Raw genomic sequence first — 23,032 nt, forward strand, 5'->3', positions numbered from 1 at the left:
AGAATCTCTTTTTACCTTGTGTAGCTGGAGATCTAATAGACAACTCTCATCACAAAGAGCAATGTCGATATTTGCATACTTTTCCCTTCCTGTCATTATTCATGGTGGTGAGCTTGATCTTCTCAGCTGAGACAGGATGTTGCAGCATGGCAACTTGTCCTCTGGCATTCTGCAGTGTCCACATCTGACAGCACCCAACTCTATGACAATGGTGTCCCCAGGCATAATGAAAAATATGTCAAGGTGGTGTTCACTGAGCTTTACAGCCCAACATCCAGTGTGTCACTTGGCTATCTCTAATCCTCGACCACTAGGCCTTTGAGGGACGTAACTTCAAAGGAAATGCCCAGTATTGATATAGTGGACATATCCACCCTCACTCTGGGAATAGACTCCAAGTTATGGCATGTGACCAGACATTTGTAATTCTAACCTATTTCCTGACATTAAGTGGGACGGGATGATCACAAGTCCCTCTATTTAGTATTTGAATTTCCTGGATTTGTGATTATTCAGGAGTTTTTGAAACATTGGCAGCCATTAAAGCCAATGCAGGCAGACACCCACCTTCTTCTTCACCTCATGACAGGAAGACAACTATATTCTTTCTCCTCCCAAGACAGACAGGCATGAATATTAGTTGACGCTTCTGGGGTGATAAAATGAGGGGTTGTGGCTATTGGATGAAGTGTGCAGGTGGGTGGTGCTGCTGTTTAGGTGCAGGTAGGTAGAGTTGTTGGGATTCAGGAATGCATATTCTTTTTTTAACATGGTCCAGGACTTGTGCTTACCAGTTCACTGATCCTGTTAGTGTTTGAACTGGTTCTGACAACGTTTCTGTGCCCTGGCAAGTCATAAAACATTGATCCAAAAGCCTAGAGGCTGTATAATTTATTAAATTATATTTTCCAGTACTTTATTGTTAATGCAGCAAGTCCACATCCAGAATAATATTGTTGAAATTCTTGTGAATGTGAAAATCATCGGGGGGGATTGTTTTCCTATTCCTGGGAGAGATTCCTGGTAGCAAAAATAACGTTTACTACTAGAAATAATTTTCTGTTAGCTGATATTTAACTTTTACATAGGGTTACCAGATATCAACTGTGGAAAAAAAGGGACGGGGGTGGGGGACAATAGGCGCCTATATAAGAAAAAGTCCCAAAAAACAGGACTATCCCTTTAAAAACGGGACATCTGGTCAACCTACTTTTACATATTACATTTGCAAGGAAAGCAATGGAATCACAGCTTCTCACTTTTGGTAGCTAGAATGGGTTGACATTTCAAATTTATCAATCAACAGGCCAGAGACTGATGTAAAAGATGGATCTCCAAGCAGGGATTCTGGACAGCACACTAACAGAAATCTCAGTACCCTTCCCTTTTCAGCTTTAAAAAGAGGCATAGATTATAAGGTCATAAGGAACCATAATCATCTAGTCTGACCTCCTGTGAAACACAGGCCGTAGGATTTCACTCATTGATTCCTGCATCAAACTTCTCACTCAGTGCATTTTCCCGGATCTCACTGATGGGGGAGGGCCAGAGAGCTTCATTTTTCTGGCTGGCAGGCTTGATGCTCCAACTACTAGGTGTCTGGTACATTTTCAAGGCCTGTTATAAGCAATTACTTTATATTGAACAGTGATGCTATTTGTTAGATTAGCATGCAGGATACTGTACATTCGTCATAGAAAGCACAGTGTGAAGTTTCACATATGAAACAAAAACAAACCGTCTACTAATATCATACACTCATTCAGAAGGCAGAAATTGATTTTTAATCATTTTAAGAGCGCAACTAAAAGCATGATTCAGTTAGTATTATATCATGATACTTCAGCATATGTCTCTGTATATACATATTTGCAAGGCTATTAGCAAAGAGATTATTTAATTCAGAAGACAAGTATTGAGGTTAAACATACAGTACCACAGTCCTCAATATTTCAGAATGCTGATATTCTATTTTTTCTCTTTATTTTCACACCGGCAAGTATTGGTCCCCTAATAAGTCATTTAAGCATTAGCTAACTCTGTACGGCTTAACTAATAAGGGAGGCAAAACTCCTGATGATTATTACTCTGCTTTCTTCTGCTCTTAAATATTGCATTCATCTGAAACCTCCAGGGGCAGAATTTGATTTAAATCTAAGATAATGTATTTATGTGAAATTACTTCTTGTAGGTCTCAGCCTTCCTATTGATGGGATGACTTTCTATCACATCAGCTTCCAGAAAACTTGATCAGAAAAAAAAATCAGGTTATAATTGGAAAGTGTCAGGAGCAATAGCAGTGCACTGGTGTACTACACTTTTCATCTCTAAAGATTTTCTGCATATCTTATATTAGGTCATAGTGAGTTTGGTGGGCTCCTCCTATATTTGTGCACATCAGTAAACCACTAGACAGCTCAGCACAATTAAGAGTCTCATCTCTATGCAGGGCCAAGACTTGAAAAGCAATGTATAGCACCAGTCAAGGTTGAGGTGCATTGGCAGAGCTGCACTGAGGAAGCTTGCGTAATGTCTGCCAGTTTCTGCACTATGTGATTCCAAGGCAATGCTGTTAATCCTTCAGTTTCCTGAATATCAAACTCACCTTGTCTCTTTTTAAAATAAATGGAAGGTGTGATGTGATATTTAGTGCAGAGAGGTAGAATGGTTAAATGTCAGTGATTGTACAAAGGCACAGCGATAAAATGTTTTTAAGATCATGCTTAAAAATTGTCTGTATAATTCCATGAAATATATATTAGTCAACAAATATTCTAAATGCTTTAATTAATTATTTATATTTTTCTTAAAGGAACTTTTGTTAAACTTGAGTGGATACCCGATGATCTTATTCTTTTAGGTAGTTTTTCCTACAAATGGAAAAAATGGTGGTATGTGTGAGTCTTTATGAAAATGAAACTCCAGTAGCTGTTCTAATATCAGCAAACATATAACAATGAATTTTGTCTCTGTGTTTAATTTTATTTTATTACAGTGCCATTGTTGTAACTGTATATTTTTAATAAAAGGTCAAAATATTACAATTGTGGTTATAAAGTCATAGCTCGAGTGCTGGAGTGGTTGGAACAGGCTTTTGCTGTGTTGTTCTGTTGAAAGATTGGCTTCTAAAAGGAAACACTTTTCTGATTAATTTTGGTAATGGGGGCAGCGAGAGGAGATAGGGCCCTACTGAATATGTGCTAGTGTGTCAAGAGCTAATCTCTACACTATTTCAACTAAAAGGAACATTTGTCCTTCAGGTTCATATAGACATAGAGCCTTATGGCCTCCTCAGCTCTCTAAACTCACATACATCCTCACATAATTCCTCCACTGCCTCCCTAATCTATTCAGCTTCCAATACAAAATGCTTATTTTTATAACTCTCCATGGATCTTTACCAGCATATATGTTGTCCCCTCACAACACTCACCCACTCTTTTCCTCATTCCCTCTGCTTGCCTAGCACCAGCCTTCTTCGCACTTCACAAAACCACCAGACAGCTCAGCACAATTGAGAGTCTCTGCTCAAAGCAGGGCTAGATCTGGAAAGCGAGATGCAACGCAAGTTAAGGTTAAGATGCATTGCGTGGGTACAGCTGCACATTGTCTGCCAGTTTCATCACTGGCTCTTCACTGATTTTCATATCCCATTTGCTAACATATCTTTTCTCCCTTGTCTAAATCTTTTAATTCTCTCTCACATTCTGTTGTTTGTTATTCCAATAAATAACTACAATTCATTATTTAATAACTGTGAGCAAAAAAAAGGCCCTAATCCTCAATTGACTGTAGCAGGGCCGGATTAACTCTCCTGTGGGCCCAGGGCTATTAGATTTTGTGGGGCCTCTGTATACAAGTATTTTTCCTGGGAGGGAGTTTGGTGAGGAGAGGTCTGGGAGGGAGTTTGGGTGCAGGAGGGAATTCTGATCTGGGGCAGGCGGTTAGGTGGAGGAGGGGGTGCAAGGTACAGGTTCCGGCTGGGAGGCGCTTACCACAAGTGGCTCCTGGCCGGCGTGCAGCACGTCTCAGGCAGGCTGCCTGCCTGCCTGCCATAGCCTCACGCCGCTCCCAGAAGCGGCTAGCTGCTAGCATGTCTCTGCGTGCCCCTTGGGAGGGAGGGGGGCAGTGGGTCGCCGTACGCTGTCCGCGCCCGCAAGCGCTGCCCCTGTAGGGGACGGTGCCGAGGGTGGGGTCAGCGCACAGAGCCGCCTCCCCCACCCCTTGCCAAGGGCCACAGAGACATGCCAGAAGCCAGCCACTTCCGGGAGCGGCGTGGGGCTAGGGCAGGCAGGAAGCCTGCCTGAGCACCCCTTTTAGCGGCTCAGAGATCACTGCCTGTGATTTATTATCTTGAGTTGGGGCCCTGGGCTGCAGCCCCTAAAGCCCCTGTCTTAATCTGCCCTGGACTGTACCCCAGCAATCAATTGCTGGATTGGAGCCAAAAATTGTATTGTTTTATGGGGTTCCAAATTCACAAGCAGTGGAGCTGCTTTTCAGGTACTCTTGCATATATACTTCCCACCCACAGCCCCAAGCATAGGGCTGGCCTTACCATGAGGCGAACTGAGGCGGCTGCCTCAGGTCCCAGACTGTGGAGGGTGGAGGGGGGGCGCCACTAGGACCCAGAGTGTAAAAAATTGTGTCTGCTGCTGGTGCATATATATTCTCTCTGCTCTAGATGCACAGAGATGGTGGAGTGCTGTGCTGGAGGAAGGAGGGCACAAGAGACATAACAGGAAGGCAGGAGAAAAGGTGAGAGGGAATAACAGAAAGCAGCAGGATCTTCAGGGAGAGAGAGGACGAGGAGCCTCTTATGACCCTCTAGGAGCTTGGACTGATTAACGCCAGCTTCTCAGGGAGCTTCCTGTTTCCTGCTGCTTCCCTGAACCCACTTGAGGAGAACAGGCAGTCAACTGAAGTAGTAGGAGCCAATTAGGCTGATATCTTCCCTCACTCAGTCCCTGCTACCAGCCTGCTTATTTGTCCCCTTCAATTGAGTGTTGAGAGCCTCTATAGCTGGCACAGAACAGCAGTCATGAGTGAAAGAAGAAAACACCCCTCTGGGACAGCATTCAGAAAAAGAAAGAAAGCAAAGGAAGCTTTTCTATCAAAGCAGGACGGAGATCTCCTGAGATACATAGACACAAATGTTCACGGTGAGCCTTCCTGCCCCAGTGAGGATGTGAGTGGTGAGGAGATGCCTGATCTTCCAGTTAGTCAGTGTGCAGGTGACCTGGCAGCTACTGCAGCATCCATATCTGCATCTCAAATGGATGTAACCATGCACATTCCTGAAGAAAAGTGTAGATCAGAGAAGAGTGTGGCGGAGGCACAAGAAACAGATGCTGCTGAGTTTAGTTCCTTAAGTCTAGATGATCCAGGACTGTGGATCTGGACACTTGAGCAGTAGCCTGAGGGACTTCCTTGTACTGCATGGGCCACAGCAAGTTAAAAACTTCATGTTCCCCAAAGACAATGAAAATAGAAGTTTCCATCCAACACATTACTAGTGTGAAATTCCCAATGGTGACAAAGTGGAGAGGCCATGGCTTATGTACTCAAAAACCCAGAATGCTGCATACTGTTTTTGTTGCAAACTCTTCCAGTCTAATGTTCCAGCCACATTGGGTTCTACAGGAACAAAGGACTGGAAAATCTGGCTAGAAATTTGGCATGCCATGAGAAGGCAGCAAATCACCAGAGATCGTTCCATAGGTGGAAAGAGCTTTAGATGAGACTAAGGTTAAAGGCCACCATAGATGATCAGCATCAAGAGAAGATTGCATCAGAGTCTCTTTACTGGCAAAATGTTCTGAAAAGGCTCATTGCCATTGTGAGAATGCTTGCTATCCAAAACCTAGCACTGCATGGCACTTCAGCTATATTTGCCAAACAATGGAAACTTCCTTAAAATTGTGGCGCTGATGGCTGAGTTTGATGCCGTACTCCAGGAGCATCTAAGAAGAGTCACCACCCAAGAAATGTACACACACCACTACCTTAGAAAAACAATTCAAAATGAGATCATACAATTACTGGCAACAAAAGTCAAACAGAAGATTGTGGCAGATCTGAAGTCAGGAAGATATTACTCTGTTATTCTGGACTGCACACCTGACATCAGCCATACGGAACAAATGACTTTAATGGTGCATTTTGTAACAACAACAGAACCTAGTGAAAATGTCCCTGCAATGATGACTGTCAGAGAGCATTTTCTAGAATTTATTGACATTGATGATACTACAGGAGCTGGTATGACAAATGTGATTCTTAAAAAGCTGGAAGATACGGGAATTGCAATAGCTGACATGAGAGGTCAGGGCTACGATAATGGTGCCAACATGAGAGGAAAGAACAGAGGAGTGCAGACACGGATCCGAGAGTTAAACCCTCGAGCTTTTTTTGTCCCATGCAGTTCTTTCATTGAACTTGGTGGTCAGGGATGCAGCATTAGCTTCTAGTGAGGCTGCTGAATTTTTTAATGTAATTCAAAGCATCTATGTATTTTTCTCTGCATCAACTCATCAATGGCAAATTTTGAAGCAACATCTGGGAACATCCTCTCTGACACTGAAACAACTGAGTGCCACATGATGGGAAAGTTGAGTGGCGGCGATAAAGCCTATCAAACACCAAATTGGGAAAGATAGATGATGCCATAGTTGCCATTATGGATGATAATGCTATGACAGGAACCGTTCGTGGGAGAATGGTGGCAGAGGGAAATGAAATCACCAGAAACATACATAACTTCAAATTTCTGTGTGGCTTAGTGTTGTGGCATGACATACTGTTTGAAATAAATGTTGTAAGCAAGACTCCAAGATGTTGACCTTGATATATCTGGAGCAATGGAACAACTGGAGAAAGCAAAGTCATACCTACAGTCTTACCGGTCAGATGAGGGATTTCAAAACGTTCTGAAGAGTGCACAGAAGTTGGCAGAGGAACTTCACGCTGAAGCTATTTTCCCACCCATTCAAGAATACAAGAGTCACCAAAGAAGAAGACATTTTGATTACGAGGCATGGGATAATCCCATAAGAGACCCCAAACAACAATTCAAAGTTGAATTCTTTAACCAGGTGCTAGATTGTGCATTACAGTCAGATGAAGAACGTTTCATGCAGCTCAAGGAACACAGCAGTATATTTGGGATGTTGTATGATATTCCAAAACTCCTCACTATAACTGAAGAAAACCTACACCAGCAATGCAAGGCACTAGAGACAGTGTTGACACAGGATGACATGCACAATATTGATATGAGTGATTTAGGTATGAATTGAAAGCCCTTTCAAGATGCATTTCAGCAGGATCAACTCCGAAGGCTGTTCTGGAATATATGTGCACAAATAAGATGACCACCCTCTTTCCAAATGCTTTTGTTGCTCTGCGCATACTTCTAACACTTCCTGTAACAGTTGCCAGTGGAGAACGCAGCTTCTCCAAGCTGAAGTTAATAAAAACACATCTACGCTCCACAATGACACAGGAGAGGCTGGTCAGCCTTGCAACTATCTCAATAGAGCATGAGCTGGCCCAGACTGTGGACCTTCAGGAAATAGTTCAGATCTTTGCAATCAAGAAGGCACGGAAAGCACCACTTTGATTATTCAAACAGAGAAAAATGCCAGCGTTTACTATGCAGACAAGAAAAGTTATATTTGCTGTTCAGGCGTTTGAAAGTTAAGTGTTACTTAAAATTTTTGAACAAGGCATTTTAAGTTGTTAGTTCTCCTTTATTGGGGTAGGTAGCAGAGCAATACCATGAGAGAAGTAGAACAGGAAGAAGGCAGAATTGAGACCTTTCAAAGTTTTGGCTCAAGCGAGGGGGCATGCGGGCATCATTTGAGCTCCCCGCCTCAGTTGCCAAAACGTTGTGGGCCGGCCCTGCCCAAGCAGAAGAATTCTGCTGTGCAGCTTGGGCACTATAGTCACAGGTGAGCACAAGATCTCTCTATGTGGGCATCAGCTAATCAGTTACCTGTAAGGATCTTATTGGGAGGAGAATAGCTTTAGGTGCTGCCTTTCCCCACAGCAGTTGCAGCTGCTCTGAGAAACAATGAAACTTACTTGGGATGGAAAAGGAGGAGCTCAGCCTTCTGGGCTCACCATGCTCTCAACCTGTTGTCACCAACTTGTGTAATAAAACCTGAAGGAGAGTGGTACAATCCACCCTGCTGAGCACCTCACAGAGTTCTTTGAAAACATTAGGCCATTGTGTGACAGTTTATGAGGCAAGGAGCCAACCTCCTCTCCAGAGACTTGTGAAAGCCATCCTAGCGGCAGCACGTCTGTTTGGGAATAGGCAAGTGGGCACAAAGGGAGAGGGGGAGCAAAAAAAGGGGTGAGAGCTGTAAGGAGACATAAGAGAACGGCAGGTATGTGGTAATGGGAAGGAGCAGAGGCCACATATGGAGAGGGGGAACTAAGAAGAATGCTGAAATGATGGGTATTGGGGCTGACAGATTAGAAAAAAATGAGAGGGAATAGAAATAAATTCCTTAATGCTAAAGTGTGGATTTTATACAGTTTGGCATCAATCCAATTAGCCATCACCATAAATTAGATTGAAAAACCATTCCTCTGTGCTAACAGTTCTTAATTCCCCCACCACCGCATTTTGATTTTCACTATTTTGAAAGCGTGGGAGATCCTACACTTTGCAGAGAATACACAACACAAGACACCCGGTGTTGTCGTGATCATAGACTTGCAGTTATGCAAGCTGTGCCCAGTGGGCCAAATTATGCTCTATTACCACAATGCAATCCCTTTAACTTCAGCAGGGCTGCATCGACATAACATGGAGCAGCATTTGTCCTATTAAGTATGCAACTTAATCAGCATTGCCAACCCCAAACATTTAAAAAAAAATCACGATTCATGTTTCAAAATCATGAAATGGGCTTTAAAATTATGAGATTTTTGAAAGATAATATATTTTTATTCTTTTATTTGCCTTCTGGTATTTGAGTCTTTAGGGACACTTCGGTCACATTTTCAAGCATTTTTCTGCAACTATAAGGGCTAGAAATTTACTTTTTTAAATTAAATGAGATTTTCACCTCATCACATGCCTCAAGCACCTTGTGCTTTAAGAAAAACACCAAATATTGAGACGTGCAACAAAATCTCAAGAGTTGGCAATACCGCATAATAAAAAAACTAGATGGCATGTTGTGTGACAAATAAACATGCCTAAGACAGTTTTCTTCTTTATTTAACCCAGCTCCTTTTATTTAAGAATAAGCAAAGTTAAATGTACAAAATTAATATATAATGGCAGCTGCATCATAAACTAACTATTAAACATTTTTGATGAAGCTACATTTGAGTGTAAACAGCCAGGAGGCTTCTGAGTTGGCCTTCATGTTACACGGGAGAAAGACTATGCTGCTGTTAGCTGAAAATATCAAGTGCAATATGTTTTGTTCTTTTTAATTTAAACTTCATTAACGTCACATTTATTTTCACACATTTAACAACATGTAACTATCTGCTTCATATAATTATATAACTAGTGTAACAAGCAACATATTTCACTTTTTAAAATTAGCAAAAATAGTTAACATTGATGGTTATTATTTCAATTTTACAATTGCTTCTAATAGCCCATAGCCATTTGGCGATCAGGAATTCTCAAACATCACGTTTCTTTCTGATTGGCTTTCTCTCTGGTAAAATCAGATGTGATGAGCAATCAACTACTTTTAAATCAAGTTGCCAGCTTATGTTGGCAACTGATGTTTAAACACACGTAGTCTGGTGGCACCTTAAAGACTAACAGATTTATTTGGGCATAAGCTTTCGTGAGTTAAAACCTCACTTCTTCGGATGGTAAAAGTGAGGTTTTAACTCACGAAAGCTTATGCCCAAATAAATCTGTTAGTCTTTAAGGTGCCACCAGACTCCTTGTTGTTTTTGTAGATACAGACTAACACGGCTACCCCCTGATACTAAACACACGTTGTATACTACAGTGTGCAATGTGTGACTAGAATATGGTGCTTGTAGTTTTGGAACAAAGAAGCATGTTACCAATGACTTTTCAAAAATTGAAATAGTCACTATACGTCTCAGTGCAGTTATATGGTAAAGACTTTATCGTTGTCAGTGTCAACAATCCCTCCTCTGACAAATGTCTGATGTTTAATTTACTGCATGCAACAACCAATGCACACAATGACAAGCTAATCAAGAAAAATTATGGTAACTACATTATGCAATATGTCTCAGAAGAATATTGTAAAATAATTAATTGATTTCTGTAAGTGCACCCACTACTGTATTTCTTGATATGTAAATATCTGACTTACTATGTTAGCCTACTGAATGTTTTTTTAAATATTGTCTTTATTAAGATCTTTAACAAAAAAATAGAAATGACAACTGTGCCTAAAGGCTGTGCACAGTGCATTGATAAACTAAACATTAAGACCGACGTTCTCAACTGTGAGAATCTCAATCAGTGGCAACGGATTCTTGGGAATTCAGCTGTCTACTTATATGGCCCATATAAGAGGAGTATCTGAATGCCTCACAATCTTTAATGTATCATAATACCATTGTGAAGTAGTAAAGTACTTTGTCCCCATTTTAAAGTTGGGGAACTGAAATACAGGGTCACATGTGATATCTGCAATGGAGCCGGGAATTGGACTTGGGTCTCTACACACACCCAGGATAGCACCCTAGCCACTGGGCCATTCTTTCTCTCCAAGGAGCACTTGAGAGATCACCGGTTGATTTTGAGTGAGAGCTGCCAGTGCTCTGCTAATTTGAAAAGTCAGGTCTTAGATGTCTCAAGATGGGCAAAAGTGACCACTAAATTTTTGCCCTAAATCTCCATGCGGAAATATGCAAAATCATACAAACGAAACCAAAAAACATCCCCAAAAGACAACTAAAATAAATGCCTTAAAGGTAAAATGCATGTTTAAAGATTAATATATGTGCAATTTTATTTTATTTTAATGGTTCATGGGTATGCAGTATCCATATATATAAAATACATATATTGACATTTTGTGCATTTGCAAATATGTTTGTGTGTATCAGTAGCTAACAAAAGCTACACTACATGATTTCATATATTCATTATCTTACTTGTGAAGCTAAAGGAGAAAGGTGTTATATACAGTATAACAGTATGGAGGTGTTGTACACCTTTATGTTGTTCTAGGACAAGATTAGTTTCATCACACTAACTTTAATCCATTATATGTCTCTTTTCCAGCACAAATGGACCCCCGAGGCATATCTCCCAGACAAATTAAAAGTGACAGTGATGATGATGACCTGCCAAATGTGACCTTAGATAGTGTTAATGAAACTGGATCCACGGCCCTCTCCATAGCCAGAGCTGTACAAGAGTAAGTATCACATTCTCAGGATGAGATAAGTATTGCCAAGGTGTTCAATGGCTAATGGAAACACCAGTCATCAGCTATTCTGCAGATATGTCATCCAAGGTCTGAACCAGCATACATGGCAGCATCTTTCTGTTCAGCTTCAGTCCCTTCAGGAGGAGATTGCTGTCTCTCTCTCTCTCTCTCTCTCTCTCTCTCTCTTTTTATTTTTTTATTTTTTTTTTTTTTTGGTGTGGTCCTGACTCATTGTTAGAACAAATTTCAGAGTGAAATTCTTTCTTCTCTTTTATACAACTGCAAAGTTTTGGTATTTTTGTTTAAGGGGGAACCTTTGTTAAATTATTCAGTTTGTCTTGGCTCATGGCAGAATTGTGAGGTCTCTCACAGTGCTTTCTAGAGAGAATTATCTACAGTTTTCCAAAGGAAGAACATACATGAAAGGAAACTAGTAAAAGACTCCAGTCAGGTTTTCCATTACTTTTATTTTTCTGTTTATTTTTAGGCAAATTATAACTCTTTGGTTCAATTTTTATTTTGTTAGTGGGTTTTTTTCATTAAAAGTTTGCTTGAATTGTATTTATTAATTTTATTGACGCATGAGCTTGCTCCATCACCATGGCAGCTAGAAGGTAACCCACTGTGATGTAAATAAGTATTACCATCCCCATTTTATAGGTGAGGAAAATGAGGTAAAGTATAAAAATCAAGCTGGAAGTCTGAAGCAGAGCCAGAAATAGAATTTGAGTCTCCAGGCTTGCGAAATAATATATTCCTTCAGCTGAATAAATCAAAAGATGGAAGTTTTGAAAGTGAGATTAAAATACTAAACAATAACAGAGGGTCCTGTGGCACCTTTGAGACTAACAGAAGTACTGGGAGCATAAGCTTTCGTGGGTCAGAACCTCACTTCTTCAGATGCAAGTAATGGAAATCTCCAGAGGCAGGTATATATCAGTGTGGAGATAATGAGGTTAGTTCAATCAGGGAGGGTGAGGTGCTCTGCTAGCAGTTGAGGTGTGAACACCAAGGGAGGAGAAACTGTTTCTGTAGTTGGATAGCCATTCACAGTCTTTGTTTAATCCTGATCTGATGGTGTCAAATTTGCAGATGAACTGAAGCTCAGCAGTTTCTCTTTGGAGTCTGGTCCTGAAGTTTTTTTGCTGTAAGATGGCTACCTTAACATCTGCTATTGTGTGGCCAGGGAGGTTGAAGTGTTCTCCTACAGGTTTTTGTATATTGCCATTCCTGATATCTGACTTGTGTCCATTTATCCTCTTGCGTAGTGACTGTCCAGTTTGGCCAATGTACGTAGCAGAGGGGCATTGCTGGCCTATGATGGCATATATAACATTGGTGGACGTGCAGGTGAATGAGCCGGTGATGTTGTAGCTGATCTGGTTAGGTCCAGTGATGGTGTTGCTGGTGTAGATATGTGGGCAGAGTTGGCATCGAGGTTTGTTGCATGGGTTGGTTCCTGAGTTAGAGTTGTTGTGGTGCGATGCGTGGTTGCTGGTGAGAATATGCTTAAGGTTGGCAGGTTGTCTGTGGGCGAGGACTGGCCTGCCTCCCAAGGTCTGTGAAAGTGAGGGATCATTGTCCAGGATGGGTTGTAGATCACTGATGATGCGTTGGAGAGGTTTAAGCTGAGGACTGTAGGTGATGGCCAGTGGAGTTCTGTTGGTTTCTCTTCTGGGCCTGTCTTGTAGCAGGAGTCTTCTGGGTACACGTCTGGCTCTGTTAATTTGTTTCTTTATTTCCTTGTGTGGGTATCGTAGTTTTGAGAATGCTTGGTGAAGATCTTGTAGGTGTTGGTCTCTGTCTGAGGGGTTGGAGCAGATGAGATTGTACCTCAGTGCTTGGCTGTAGACGATGGATCGTGTGGTGTGACCGGGGTGGAAGCTGGAGGCATGAAGGTAGGCGTAGCGGTCGGTGGGTTTTCGGTATAGGGTGGTGTTAATGTGGCCATCGCTTATTTGTACGGTGGTGTCCAGGAAGTGGACCTCCCGTGTAGATTGGTCCAGGCTGAGGTTGATGGTGGGGTGGAAGCTGTTGAAAGCATGGTGGAATTCTTCCAGGGCCTCCTTCCCATGGGTCCAGTTTCTCCTCCCTTGGTGTTCACACCTCAACTGCTAGCAGAGCACCTCACCCTCCCTGATTGAACTAACCTCGTTATCTCCACACTGATATATACCTGCCTCTGGAGATTTCCATTACTTGCATCTGAAGAAGTGAGGTTCTGACCCACGAAAGCTTATGCTCCCAGTACTTCTGTTAGTCTCAAAGGTGCCACAGGACCCTCTGTTGCTTTTTACAGATTCAGACTAACACGGCTACCCCTCTGATACTAAACAATGTTTGTCATGAATGCATCAAAAAACTTCACTTGGGGTTTAAAGGCACTAGAACAATTAGATAACTCTGATGTTTTATACTTACTAGAATCAGCCAAAAAGTTGATAGTTGCAAAGTGATACATTATTTGCTCAAACAAGTCTGAGAAGGTACATATTGGGTGAATGCATTTTTTGCATAATTTGGGAAGATGGAGTGCATCTGATCCACCCCAAGAATTTTTTTTTAACTTTATGTCCCTGATACCACCCAAAAAAGAGAGTCTGTGCACTGGCAGTATAGATTCTCCGAGTACAAACTGCTTGGAGAATTGGTAGCTGACAGTGTGTGAGGATATAGCTAACCTAATAAGTCATCACATTCGAGGGAGGGCCTGCCTCTCAGAACTGAATAACCCAGCATGGGATTCACCAATGAGACTTTGGCTATGTCTACACTATGAGTCAGCATTGTCATTCCTCGGCTAGTGTACACATATCAAGCTAGCTCCCCTCTAGCTAGCACGAGCATTAAATAGCAGCATAGCCCCAGTAGCACTGGCAGCAGAAGCACAGGAGAGCGGTGCTGAATACAAACCCACCTGAAACCTATCCGTGCCATGCCTTTGAGGCAGCTACACTAGTATTGATATTCACACTAACTGGATGAGAGCTAGCACAAGTATGTGTCCTTGTAGTGGGGTGGCTACCCTGCTCCTGCAGAAGGGTTTAAAACAGCCCTGGCAGAGGGCTGGGGCAAAGGGAAAAGCTACTGGGCTGATTGGGGAAGTAGCCACAGCTGGGCCACGCCCCAATCAGGCCCCAGCTGGCCTGTATAAGAAGGCTGGGAGCCAGGAGCTCAGCAGTCTCTCTCTGAGGGCCTGCTGGCAGGGAACTAGAGCAGAGTGCCTGAGTGGAGCAGGGCTGGGGGAGCTCCAGCCTGGATAGCCCCAGGCTGTGGCCTAGTGGAAGGCCAAGGGGTACTGGGGGTTGCAGAGGACAACCCAGGGCTAGACCAAGGCAGCAGGTCCAAACCCTCCTTGCCAGTGATGAGTGGCTTATACTGCAGTCTGCCCCAGGGAGCGGGGGCTAGTTGGTGACTGGCAGTGGCCTAGTACTGAGGCAAAGTGGGGGTAGTGGGTGGGGGTTCCCCTGGGAGGGGAGATCTAGTGTGTGTGGGTATTGCCAGGGGGCAGCACCCAGAGCAAGGGGCACTGGGGTCCTGGGAGGGACACGGGGGGGGGGGGGGGGCAGTGAAGAGGACAGGCGGTTCACCGGCCTGCAGAGGGCACTCCAGAGGCTAGAGAACTAATTCCCTGGACAACCAGCAGGAGGTGCTGCAGGGGTGAGTCCAGCCCTCTTACAGTCCTCAAGCGGGGAAATCACACTCCTTGCTCATTGTGTAGAGATAGATTTTGATTCACTCAGGTTCCAGTCAACCACAGTAACAACCAGGCACCAATTTATATCCCACTCAAGCAAAGAGGGATTAAGTTATGGAGAGGACATTGTGTTCTCTCTGTTGCTTTAATTGGCCTCTTTCAATATGCTGAGAAAATTCTCAGCAGGGCAAGGGGGGGGAAAGATGTCTCACTGTTGATGGCTCTGTTTGATTTAGCACCACATTCTGGATTTACTGGTTACAAATCCCAGGACCTGAAGTGCCTAGTATCTTTCTTCCAGTTTATAAAACATGTAATAAGACAGAAAAATAACCCACAATAAATCTATTTTGTACTAAATAGTGAAATAGTGCTGATTGATTAATGGAGAAGAGAGGTCGAATTGCAACTATTTTAATATATGATTGGCAGGCAAATATTAGTTATTTTAATTGATATTATTTGAACATCTGTAAAACTGTTCAAATAATGAAAAGCTTTTTTTTTTTTTTTTGCTAATAATTTATTCCATGATTGATTTTTGGAAGCATAGGGGGGAAATATGTTGAATATTATTTAACCAGATCTTGAGATTAAGAATTAAATTAAGACATTCAGTAACCTAAAATCAATGCATTCTTGCTACAGTTTTTATTTAAATAGTAATCTGTTAGTTTGCTTCAAAAGCCACACTAAGGAAATCTAATGTGACTGCTTTGTAAATTTATCATATTTCCTTCATATATCTTTATCATACACACCACATATGCAGCTGTGGATCTAGAAAGAAGTGTCAGTATATGATTGAGAGAGGTACAAATCTGTTTCCATCCTTGGATATACAGGTGATTGCCTGGTGCCATAGATCTTGTAGAACATATTGTTTCACAAGTGAGATATTGTTTCTTCTAATAATTAAATATAGAATTAACGTAATATTTAAGATAGTCATAGAGTTACAGGCCAGAAGGGAACATTAGGTCATCTAGTCTGATCTCCAGTCTTTCACAGGCCCTTAAATTTCACTCAGTTTTCGTGGTTTCAAGGCCAATAACTTGAGTTTGACTAAAGCAGTAAGGGGAACCTGCCATGCCTTTAAGTGCCAGATTGTGGGACAGGCTTTGAAAGGACAGACCACACCCCCAAAGGCATAGCGGGATCTGCATGCCAATGACATTTTTCTATGCTTTATGGGTCTGATATTGTGCAATCTTGACTTTTTTAAGAAATCAAAAATTGTCCAGCAGGTGCTGTGAATAGTACGTGGTACCAGACAGAAGTGGGCCTTTTCCTACTCCACTTTCAGAAATTAAACTTTATAAGGAATATATATATTTGTCTTTCGCTACTATATCTACCATAATTTGTCTTTTATTGTGATCGCTGGTGAGTTTGTGTGCAAAATATGGTTGCTTAGTTTAACATACACCTCTACCCTGATATAATGCGACCCAATGTAACATGAACTCGGATATAATGCGGTAAAGCAGCGCTCCGGGGAGGCTGGGCTGCGCACTCCGGCGGATCAAACCAAGTTCGATTATAACACGGTTTCACCTATAACGCAGTAAGATTTTTTTTGGCTCCTGAGGACAGTGTTATATCGAGGTAGAGGTGTATTTGCTCAAAACATTTGTTTAGTGTGAACTAATTTTGATGTAACAGTGAATTTTAGAAAACAGCCATCCTCTACATCAGGGATCGGCAACCTCTGGCACGCGGCTCGCCAGAGTAAGCACCCTCCGGCCGGGGCGAGGGAAGCAGAACGGGCTGCTCCCGGCCCCCCGCTAATCCCCTGGGCCACTCTGGGACTGCAGGGCCCCCAAAAGTTCCCTCCCACAGCTCCTGCCTCCCAGACTCTGGGCGGGGGGGAGAGCCCTGACCGCCCCCGAGACCCTCTGCCCCTTATCCAACCCCTCGGCCCCAGACTGGCCCGGCACCGTTAACACGCTGCTCAGAACAGCGTGTCAGAGCTTTACCGTGTTGTATGCGAACCCATCTTGTATCGGGTCGCGTTATAGCGGGGTAGAGGTATAGTTATAATATATATATTATAAAATTAAGGCAGTATAATTTGAAGATTTGTTCCAGCTGCTAACAGTTGTTGGGCTTAGTTGCCTTAAGTGTGTAGATGATAGAGATCTCTTGGTTGTGAGCAACATGTCACATCTGTGTTGGTAGAATGCCATGCATATTTGTATTGATTAGGTCCCTACCAAATTCACGGCCATGAAAAACGCATCACGTACTGTGAAATCTGGCCTCCCGCCATGAAATCTGTATAGTACAGTGTAAAAGCACACAAAAGACCAGATTTCACGGAGGAGGCCAGCGTTTCTCAAATTGAGCGTCCTTCCCAAAAGGGAGTTGCAGGGGGCATCACAAGGTTATTTTAGGGGGGGTCACGGTACTGCCACCCTTACTTCTGTGCTGCCTTCAGATCTGGGTGGCTGAAGAGTGGCAGCTGCTGACTGAGGGCCCAGCTGTGCAGTCATCAATGCAGAAGTAAGGGTGGCAATACCATATCATGCCATCCTTACTACTGTGCTGCTGCTGGCGGTGGCTTTGCCTTCACAGCTGGGCTCCCGGCCAGCAGCCGCCGCTCTCCAGCTGCCCAGCTCTGAAGGCAACACCGCCACCATCAGCAGTTCCTCAACCCTCACACAATAACCTTGACACCCCGCCCCACTTCCTCTTTGGGACAGGATCACTACAATTACAACACCATGAAATTTCAGATTGAAATAGCTAAAATCATGAAATTTACATTTTTTTTTTTAAATCCTATGACCATGGAATTGACCAAAATGGACCTTGAATTTGGTAAGGCCCTAATATTGATATAAAAATATTTCTAATAAGATAGTGGAAGATTTACACTGAATCTTATCACCATTAACAGCTTAGGACTGAGCTTCATAGGACAGCAACCTCTATTAAGAGCTGGATACTAGATGTGCACTAGGGATCTCCGTGAGGCTTATGGTAAGACTCATGTACCAGACCACAAAAAAGCAGTAGAGCACCCAAAGATACAGTGCTTTGCCCACTGTTTCCCCGCCTCCCCCCATTTCATGCAGCATGTCATCCCTCTCCCTCAGCCTGGTCTCTTTCCCTTGCCCAGCCAACGTATGTCCATGTGGCCCCCAATAATTGGTTACCATGGTGCATGGGGTGCATATCATTACATGAGGTGCTGGAATCCTGCTTCCCCTTTACAATGAAATTACAGTGGTTTTGCTGCACAAGTTGGAGACCAGAATTGCCCTTAGTACAAAGTCTGTGTTAGTGCAGTGTTAAAATTGTACATTTTGGAAAAGCAAACTGGAATTTTAATTTTTCCCCACCCATACCATCTCTTTGGTCTTTCATGGGAGGTTTAGGCAGCTGAGGCCATGTCTGAGTCCCAAGAGGTGGGAGAGCCTATCTGGCCACACCCCCAAGGTGTTTGTGTAGGTGTGGGATTCCTGCCCCATGTGGCTGATCCCTTGGCTTAATGAGTTTAAGGTGAGAGATCTCCATTGAGGGAAAAATTAAAAAAATATATATTAAGAAGTGGGGAGGTGAGCAAATTAATGCTGCACAAGGAAGCTTTTTGCTGTTGCCTTCTGGCTCATAGGGTCACAGAAAACTTTGGTGCTGGTGTGTAGCCTTTGGGATGGGGGAGACTCTGGATACCTGTGGATGTACCAGTGATGAATTTAATAGGAGACTCATTTGGGATATCTTATCATACTGATTATCCAGATAGTGGGACCTCGATGCATTGGGCTGGATGCTGTTAGGTGCTCAGCTGTATGAAGCTGAGTATAGCAGCACTGTCTCTACTACAGATTCTTCTCTGGATGGGTCACATCATTATGATGATCCTGCTTTGTTGTAATGCACATTGTATTTCTAAAAATATATCAATGGGAAAGGAATACCACTGTAAACCTAATAGGTAGTACAGGTATGGGACCAGTAATACTGTATGTGTAGCGATGTTAGACATAGTATGTAATGGTCAGGTCAGAGTCTCCTTGTACCCCTCTAACGTAAATAAACATATGGATGTTTTTTTCTCCTGAGATTTATAGTTGTTCCCTTCATCCATTCATTTTTCACACTTGTACTGTCTCTTTCTCTGCTTCAGCCAACGCCATTACTATATTAGAGATCTTTCACATCAGTTTGTTGCTCTAGTTACAAAGGGCTTTGTCTTGAGTCTCCAGGAGCTGTAAATGAAGGTGTTTTTTCAGCATTTGCAGGAGCATTGCTTCCTCAGGTAGTACATCTGTGAAACAATAACCACTTGTTACTGCTCACTTTGAAAATTCGCATAGATTTGATGGGATGATTTTACAGTTGGGAAAGTGAAGCATAGAGAGGCTAAGTGACTTACGTAGGTTCACATAGGAAGTCAGTAGTAGAGTAGGAAACTGACCCTGGGTCTCTCAAATCTTAGGCTGGTACCCTAACGTCTGGACCATTCTTCCTCTGAACAAAATTGTTTATCATTTAATATGGCTTTCATTTAATTTCATTCAGTATATTTACTGTGGCCATTTTCAACACATAATAGATCATAGAATTGTAATTCTCATAATCATGTGTGTTCCTAAAGCTATATTAAAGGATCCTGACACAACAGCATTAGAACTTTCAGGGCCTGTACATATTTATAGAACAGCTCTTTGTGTACTTGATATGCTTCATAGGCCAGAGCAATGCAAAATGTCCATGCTTGCTGTTTAAGAATAGATTTCTTGGTGATTTTAACCCCATCTGTTCTCTTTATAAAGGTGATAAAGTACCTCTTGCATGTGGCAATGGTTTTGGACAATTTGTGCAAAACAAAAAATTAGTTTAATTTGCAAGGTTGGTCAGTTCAATCAAACAGTATTGTTCGGTGCATGCACATTGGTTCGGGACATTGGGGTGGAAATTTGCTAGTGTATCTGAAAGCGCCTCTTGCCAGGATAACAGATTTCACGTGAGTCAGAGATTTCCTTGAACAAGTGCCAGGTTGACTGAAGCTATAAATCAAAAGTAAGTTCCTGCAAAATTGACATAACTGTCTGTTTTGAAAGGATATAGTATTGTTTAAATAATGATATATTAGGAAACCGAGATACTGTCAAATTGTTCCTAGAAGAAAGCTAATTTGAAAAAGCAACCAAACAAAAACACCCTTTTAGCTTGGTCTTCAAGAAATTATTTTTTCCTATCTCCACTACAAGGGTTAGTGATGGATAACAGTTTAATAGATTAGGATGTAGCAAAGAACAGTGACGTTAGGGGGTACATTCTCTGCTTTTGTATCCCTTTTAAATGCTAGACGTTAAGCTTGAGTACCATTACAAGTACACCTCTACCCTGATATAACGTGACCCGATATAACACAAATTTGGATATAACGCAGTAAAGCAGTGCTCCGGGGGGGGCGGGGCTGCGCACTCCAGCGGATCAAAGCAAGTTCGATATAACGCGGTTTCACCTATAAAGCGGTAAGATTTTTGGCTCCTGAGGACAGCATTATATCGGGGTAGAGATGTAGTAATATTTTTTTTAAAGGAAAATATTTAAATTGTATGATAAATAAGTTGGGAGAAAGAACTGAGTTTAATAAAATCATTATAGGTTAAAATCCTGGGCTTCTTGAAGCCCATGGGAGTTTTGCCACTGAATGTATTGAGGCCAGGATTCAACCACAAAACTTTAACGAAGTTTGGATGTTTACAAAAAAAATACTTTGTTTACACTTTTAGAGATTCTGCAGAAATACTGTGTAGTTAATGAGGATTCTCTCTGAGTGTGTCTCTCTCCCTTTCATATCTTCCACCCACCACAAATAAAATAACTTTTAAAGATCCCGTTTCCTAGACTCTATAAAGTTCTATATTTTGGGTAACCATATAATTGTCTCCTGTAAGGTTTTAGTTTTGATCTAAGCATTGCCTGTTACTTTGTTAGTTATTAAACTGTAGCATATTGGGATTTTATATTCCTATACCTAAATTTACATTTTTTAAAATTTTGCATACTACTGATTTATACTGATTTATAGCTTATTAACTTATATAATAGGTATTTACATAGCAGTTTTCCTCTTCAAAGTGCTTTTCAAACATTAACTAATTAAATCTTACAGGTCCCTGGTGTGGTAGGAAAATAAGAATTATTATCCTCAGGGTAGTGACTTGCCCAAGGCCACAGGCCACAGAACAAATCAGTGAAGAGCTGGAATCAGGAATGCCTGTCTTCTACCCCCCTGGTTAATCCACTGGACTGTGCTGCTTCAAAATGAACTTCTAATCCAGGGTTCGGCAACCTTTCAGAAGTGCTGTGCTGAGTCTTCATTTATTCACTCTAATTAATTAAAGGTTTTGCATGCCAGTAATACATTTTAATGTTTTTAGAAGGTCTTTCTATAAGTCTATAATATATAACTCAACTATTGTTGTATGTAAAGTAAATAAGATTTTTAGAATGTTTAAGAAGCTTAATTTAAAATTAAATTAAAATGCAGAGCCTCCCAGACCAATGGCCAGGACCCAGCAGTGTGAGTGTCATTGAAAATCCGCTCACGTGCTGCCTTCGGCATGCGTGCCATTGGTTGCCTACCCCTGTTCTAATCATTAGCTTTTAGATATGTTTTGCTGATATGTTGATGTTACATAATTGCTTCAAGAGCGTTACACCAGTACAGATTTTAAATTATGCCAGTGCTATTTTTAATGCATTGCTATTGCCCCGTTGTCAAATTGGGTGTATATTTGGAAATAGTGTCCCCAGACTGTTCATTATTCCGTTTTGTGATATCAGGGGTTGGTGGAGGGGGGGGAGAGAGAAAGGAGGTTGCTGGGGTGTTTTTTAATCAACCCAGGAAGTAGAGGGAGAGATTTGTGCATTATAAAACTCAGAATGTAGCAAATACTCATCGGTGTGGATTAGGTAATAAAACACTGTCAGAAACAGCCGCAATAAAACTACTTCAGCATGCTGCTACCTTGACTTATTGGTATGAAAAAGAGGGAACTTTGTCCTGTGCTGTCACTGGAGCCCCCAAAACTTTTTTCATTATCTAGATTAGATAAGTTTTTATCCTTCCTTCCCCTTAAGGCAATTCCCATGATTCTGTGGGATTGTGATTTGATACAATGCAATTAATTCTTAACAGTAACGTTCATACTAAAGTATGAGAAAATGCTTCAAGGCCAGTTATAGCTATATATGCATAAACAGCTGTGTAGCTTATATCTATATAAATGACATCTTTTCGCACTAGCAAAAAGGGGGCTGTGGCTAAGTCTTGCTGAGACATTGACTGAACACAGGGATACTGGAAACTCCAATACCAAACTTTTTTAACCCCCGCTTTCTCTCTCTCTCCACAGAGGATGATGGTAGAGATTTCTTTTAGGTTGTCCCCCCTATTTAGTTCAAATCCCCTGGTCTCTCTTCCCTAATGTTTTCTCTCTCTAAACAGTCAAATCCTGTTTAGATTTGTATAAATAGAAAGAATCTTGGAGACACAGGACTGAGAGAAAGTGCCTGGATAATGGATACAGACGAGATTATGTGCTGATTCCTACTGTTAATTATTATTAATCACGTTTATTACAGTAGTGCCTTTTATTTCACTAGGAGGGTGATGAAGCACTGGAATGGGTTACCTAGGGAGGTGGTGGAATCTCCATCCTTAGAGGTTTTTAAGGCCCGGCTTGACAAAGCCCTGACTGGGACGATTCAGTTGGTGTTGGTCCTGCTTTGAGCAGAGGGTTGGACTAGATGACCTCCTGAGGTCTCTTCCAACCCTAATCTTCTATGACCACCAAGAGTGGGCCCCATTGTGCTAGGCACTGTATGAACAAAGCAGTAGAAAGTCTCTGCCCCAAAGAGCTTAGATAAGCATAGATGAGACAGACACAGAATCGGGAAAGAGGTCTAACACACA

The 23,032-nt window shown here is 42.0% G+C and overlaps 1 protein-coding gene across 19 annotated transcripts in view; it reads left to right on the forward strand.

Annotated features, from left to right (window-relative positions):
• The window catches only part of KLF12 (KLF transcription factor 12), a 345,970-nt gene that overhangs the window by 241,584 nt on the left and 81,354 nt on the right, over nt 1-23,032 (forward strand). For all 19 annotated transcript variants that reach the window (XM_065581116.1, XM_008178564.4, XM_065581117.1 and 16 more), the window contains one exon: nt 11,249-11,384. In XM_065581116.1, coding sequence (XP_065437188.1) covers nt 11,249-11,384 — 136 coding nt within the window. The remainder of the gene's footprint in view (nt 1-11,248; nt 11,385-23,032) is intronic.

The sequence above is a fragment of the Chrysemys picta genome, chromosome 1 (assembly GCF_011386835.1).
Source record: "Chrysemys picta bellii isolate R12L10 chromosome 1, ASM1138683v2, whole genome shotgun sequence".
NCBI lineage: Eukaryota > Metazoa > Chordata > Testudines > Emydidae > Chrysemys > Chrysemys picta.